At 64.2% G+C, this 5,400-nt stretch overlaps 1 protein-coding gene across 1 annotated transcript in view; it reads left to right on the top strand.

The window, feature by feature from the left end:
• SYT7 (synaptotagmin VII) overlaps positions 1–4,831 on the top strand; it is a 140,938-nt gene extending 136,107 nt beyond the window's left edge. Inside the window, exons 10-13 of the mRNA XM_012725155.1 lie at positions 775–944; positions 1,293–1,407; positions 1,874–2,073; positions 4,118–4,831. Coding sequence (XP_012580609.1) covers positions 775–944; positions 1,293–1,407; positions 1,874–2,073; positions 4,118–4,222 — 590 coding nt within the window. The 3' untranslated portion in view covers positions 4,223–4,831. The remainder of the gene's footprint in view (positions 1–774; positions 945–1,292; positions 1,408–1,873; positions 2,074–4,117) is intronic.
• Positions 4,832–5,400: the final 569 nt, after the last annotated feature.

Consider the following 5,400-nt stretch of genomic DNA (forward strand, 5'->3'; position numbering starts at 1 on the left):
CAGGCCAGCAGGGGGAGGACAGCAGGCCAATCCGAGGCCGGGCTCCCTGAAGGCCAGCGGGGCCCTCGAGTGGCCAGAGCCCCATTCAGGCCAGCAGGGGGAGGACAGCAGGCCAATCCGAGGCCGGGCTCCCTGAAGGCCAGCGGGGCTCTCGAATGGCCAGAGCTCTGTCACAGGCCAGCAGGGGGAGGACAGCAGGCCAAGCTCCCATCCCTGAGGGCACCGGCACTCTGCAAGGGTGTGAGCGGAGCATGTCATGATGCGAATTTCTGTTTTCAGAAGATGGCTCTGGCCGCTGTGTGGAGCATGGGCTGACGGAGCGAGCATGCAGCGGGGTGGTTTGGAAGCTCTGTTCTGTCTAGGCCAGTGGCGCTGGTGGAGGGGCGAGGGAGGCGGCAGGGAGAGGGGTCAGCTGAGGGTGGGGCCCGGCAGAGTTGGCAGGGGCCTCAGGACTCGCGGCCGCCCCTCGCTCAGGGTGTTGGCCGTGGCCCTCTGTGCTGACCCTCCGGGGAGCCGGGCCGTCTCCGCCGGAGCCTCGCCCACACCAGCCTCCGGGGGCAGGGGGCAGCGGTGGCCGGAACAGACGCAGCGAGAGTGGGCGCCCCGCGCTGCTCGTCAGGGCTCTGGTAGATCTGAGCCAGCAGAGCCTCGCGCCCTGTAGAGTGGACAGGAGGCCCTCGGGGGCAGGAGCCCCGGCGCCAGGGTCTGAGTGAGGTGCGGCCTGCCCTGCCGGCCCTGGCCCCGCCCCACCTCACCGGCACCGTCTGTCCCCAGGTTTCCCCTACGAGAAGGTGGTGCAGAGGGTCCTCTACCTCCAGGTCCTGGACTACGACCGCTTTAGCCGCAACGACCCCATTGGGGAGGTGTCCATCCCCCTCAACAAGGTGGACCTGACCCAGATGCAGACCTTCTGGAAGGATCTGAAGCCATGCAGCGATGGGAGTGTGAGGCCCACCTCGGGCCCCGGGCTGGGTGTGGGGGTCCCGGCAGGTCTGCTCCCAGTTCCTCCTTGACCCGGGAAAGGGGAAGGCTGGGCTTGGGGAGATGCGCCTGAGCTGTGACCAGAAGCTTGTGGTCTGCCCAGGGAGGGGGTGCCACCGTGGGGGGTGGCACTTCAGGATGAGGGGAGTCGGGGTGATGGGGTGGGCGAGCACCCAGGTCGGGTGGGGGCTGGGGCAGCCAGCCGGGGCATGGGCTACCCTCTCCTCCCCCAGTCCCCGCCGCCCCCCGGTGGAGCCCAAGGGAGCACCCCCTGCCTCCACCGCCCAGCCTCACGCCCCTCTGCTCTCCAGGGGAGCCGAGGGGAGCTGCTCCTGTCTCTCTGCTACAACCCCTCTGCCAACTCCATCACCGTGAACATCATCAAAGCCCGGAACCTCAAAGCCATGGATATCGGGGGCACGTCAGGTGCGGCCCCTTCTTGTGACCGGTGGGCGGGGCGGGGTCACGCTGGGAGTGGAGCGCCTGCACGGCAGCCCTCGCCCCCAGCCCTGTGCCCCACTTCTGGCCCAGCTCCTGCCCTAGAGCCCTGCTGGCTCCCTTCAGAGCCTCCTCAGGGTCAGCCTCCTTGGGCTGGGGCCTCCCCGAATCGGGAGGACAGGGGACACTACTGGGGACACTACTGGCTCCAGCCGCAGCCCTGACCCCCCCTTGTCTGGGGCCCCGGGAAGAACTGCCGGCTCTGGGGCTGCTTTCCCTGGCAGGGTGCTCGCGGGGCCCAGGTGACCTCTAAGGTTCCTTCCGCTCCTCCGTGGGGGATCTCCCAGGGCGCTCCTTGCCCTCTTCTGCTTTGGCCTCCACACCTGGAGGAAAAAAGGGGTCCCGGGGAGCCCCATGTTCTGCCTCTCTGATCTGTCCTCGACCCATCCCCCAGACCCCTATGTGAAGGTGTGGCTGATGTACAAGGACAAGCGAGTGGAGAAGAAGAAGACAGTGACCATGAAGAGGAACCTGAACCCCATCTTCAACGAGTCCTTTGCCTTCGACATCCCCACGGAGAAGCTGAGGGAGACGACCATCATCATCACCGTCATGGACAAGGATAAGCTCAGCCGCAACGACGTCATCGGCAAGGTAGGGGGGGTGGGCCTGGCACACAGTGACGTCCGGCAAGCGGTGACCCTTAAAGAAGCAGTGGGAGCAGCGGGTGAGCACAGGAGTGCACAACGGGGGGCTGCACCCCTCTGGGCCTCCATTTCTCCTTCTGAAAATGAGGAGGATGAACGAGATCCACCCCCCAACGCCCCTCCTGTGGCTTATAGACTCAAGGCAGGTTGCCAGGAGGACAGGGAAGGAGGAGGTTGGTGAAACACCTAACCTGAGTCTGCAAAAGAGGGTCTGGCCAGGCTGACCCTCAGGCAGGCTGAGGTCCTGGAAGAAATGTTGCCTGGGGGCCCCCTCTGCAGAGGGTGAGTGGGGGAGGAGTGAAGGGAAGGCTTCAAAGGCCTAGCTTTGGTTCTGACCTCACATGCAGCGGTGTGACCTTAGGCAAGACCCAGGCCCCTCTGCTCGTCAGTGTTCTCATTTACAAACAGGAGCTACTAATACCGATTCTACAGCACGTCACAGGGTCATGCAGAAAGTGACCTCTCATCTGCACATATTAGCCCAAAAGAATCTATACCAGGCCCTGAGTTTTCCAGGACACAGTTCTGTGACATCAGCCCTTTGTTCTTCCGCTTTGAAATAGCTCCTGCTGCTGATGGTTTGGTGTTGAGCATGTGGGCTCGGGAGTCAGACTGGGTCCTGGTTCCAGCCCCACCTGCTGTCAGTTGCAGCCTGTCTGAGCCTCATTTCCTCCTCTCAAAGTGGAATGACAGTCCTAACCTGACTGTGTGCGGAGGGAACCAGATCAAGGAGCTGCTTGTGCAGGCCACGTGTGTCTCTCCAGGCAGGGAGGCTTGCACAGGGCCCAGTGCTCAGGGCAGGCAGGGGGATGCCAGAGGCCAGGGAGGGAAGGACAGGGGTCCCCTGGGGCCTGGCCCCGCTGGGGGAAACAGGAAAGGAAACTTGGGCACCCACAGGAGACGGGCAGGACTGGAGACACCCCTCAGCTGCTGGGAACGGAGTGTCAGAGAGGGGGGCTCACCTGCCCACCACCTAGCGAGGTCCAGGGGGCGAGACAGCTGCCCGCAGTCACAGATGAGACTGTCCCCCAGGACGGCCATCACCCACACGGCCGGCTGAGCCTCTTCCTTTGCACAGCTCAGGGCCGGGAACCACGGCTGAGCTCTTCCTGTGCTTCCCGCCATCCCAGCTCCTTTTGAAACAATGCTGCTTTCTGTTGGGTGAACCACGACGAAGGCGGATTTGTCCCCACTTCCGCCTGGATAGCTGAGGGTACCCCTATTCTGCCAGCATCAGTCACAAGCGAGGGTGAGCTGCACGTGGGGTCCCACGAGCCCCTAAGGCAGGCGGGGGCTAGTGGTGTAGAGCCAGGAAGACCTGGGTCTCAACTCCTCTGAACCCCTCATCAATTCTGGGACCGGGGTGAGTCTCTTAACTCTTCGCACCTCAGTTTCTCCATCGGTAAAACTGGGCTAAGCATACACGGCAAGTCCTCACTTAATGCCATCGGTAGGTTCTTAGAAACTGCAGCGTGAAGGGAAACACATCCCAGCAGGTCCTCGCATAACGTCCTTTTGTTATAATATCACTGGGAAAAACAGAACAGCGGCCGAGCAACGTGACCTCACTCAAGCTCCTGCGGTACCGGTGGGGAGGTGACGACCCAGGCGTAAAAAGCCCTGTTCCGTGCCTGGCCCACAGCCAGCGCCCAGCGGGGCGGCCGAGTAAGGAGAGATGGACAGTGTCCCAAAGCTAGAGCAGGCAGCAAGCTGCCTCCACCCCACCTCCAGCCCCCGCTGCAAAAGAGGCCCGAGTCCAGTTCCGAAGCTGAGCCAGGTGTGCCCAGGCCCCCAGGGAGACCAGCGAGGACGTAGGTCCGGCTGGGAGGGCACAGCACACCGGGGCAGGTGATCCGGCTGGAGGAGGCCCCACTGTTTTCACGACCACAAGTGAAGGTGTGGCTGTGGAGGTGGGTGTCTCCCCGCCGTGGGGGCCCCGGCCAAGGCCTCAGCGAGTCCCTCTAACGCCACCCTCTCCCCTTCCTCCCCAGATCTACCTGTCCTGGAAGAGCGGCCCTGGGGAGGTGAAGCACTGGAAGGACATGATTGCCCGGCCCCGGCAGCCCGTGGCCCAGTGGCACCAGCTGAAGGCCTGAGTGGGGCCAAGGGAGGCCTGGGGGGCCAAGGGCCTGGGTCCCCATCATGCCCGCACCACTTTATGCACAACGCCCAGCCTGACTCCCCTGCCGTGGGGGAGGGGAGACCCTGAGGGCTCGGCCAGGGAGGGGTCCAGGAATGGTTGGGCCCAGTTTCTAGGAAATACCAGCCCCCCCCCCACACTGGTCCAGCTCTGGGGGAGGGACTCTGGGAGCCATTTTCCTGCTTTGCCCTTTTCCTTCCTGACTTGCTGATGCTAAAGAAGTGGGGGAGAGCTCGGGAGCCAGATGGGCAGACCCCTCCAGAGGCCTGCCAGGTGGGCATGGCCCCCGTTTTCTTTAAGGCAGTGCCTGGAGGGGAGCGAGACCACCTCCCCAGCCCCCCATGTGGGGCCAGGAGGGGAGGCCGAGGCGTTTGGCCCCGGCCTGGCCAGGAGAGGCCAGATGGGCCCTGATGCAAGATGTCTGGAGCACAGCCCGTGTCCCCACAGCCACCGAGTGAGTGTCCGGTGGCCGTGGCTCCTGCCGGGGCTGGCAGTGCTGAGGGCTGTGCAGAGAGGGCAGGGTGGCCAAGCGAGGTGGGCTGGAGGCTGGAGCAGGGCATGCAGCGCTGAGGGGGGGGGGTGAGGGGGCGGTTGCGTGGGTGGGGCCGGTGGGGGGGGCTGGGCTGCGCACTGGGCCGCCTCCTGCTGCCCGCGCCAGCTCCCTGCCCTCCCAGTGCCCGCCTGTGCTCAGAGCTCCCCGGTACCTCCTACCCCGTGATTTAATCTCTTGAACACTGGCTCACGCATTCTAAGCACCTACTGTGTACTTCCTGCTCCGCTGGGACTCACCTACTCCCTTTCTTCTCAGGGGTCCCAAGCCCCCACTAGCTCTCTTCCCTGACACCCCCCATCCCAAAGACGCCCTCAGCTTTCCCAAAGTTCAGTCCCAGCCATGTGGCAATATTCCCCATGCCTTCCTGCTTCCTCCCCGTTCCTCCCTCCCTCAGTGCAACCCTCCCGCCATGCCCGGCCCCCCGGGCCTCGCAGGCTTGTAGCCCCGGTCACTTCTCCTGGTCTCTGATCTCCATCACCTCCAGCACAGCCGCAGCCGCCCGCCCGTTTGCCTCGCCCAGTTCAGGCAGGGAGTTCGGAGCTTGCCCTGTAATTTCTCCGTGTCAGCTGCTGCAGAGACCG

Source organism: Condylura cristata, unplaced genomic scaffold, assembly GCF_000260355.1.
Source record: "Condylura cristata isolate star-nosed mole 26May11 unplaced genomic scaffold, ConCri1.0 scaffold00015, whole genome shotgun sequence".
In the NCBI taxonomy this organism is placed as follows: Eukaryota; Metazoa; Chordata; class Mammalia; order Eulipotyphla; family Talpidae; genus Condylura; species Condylura cristata.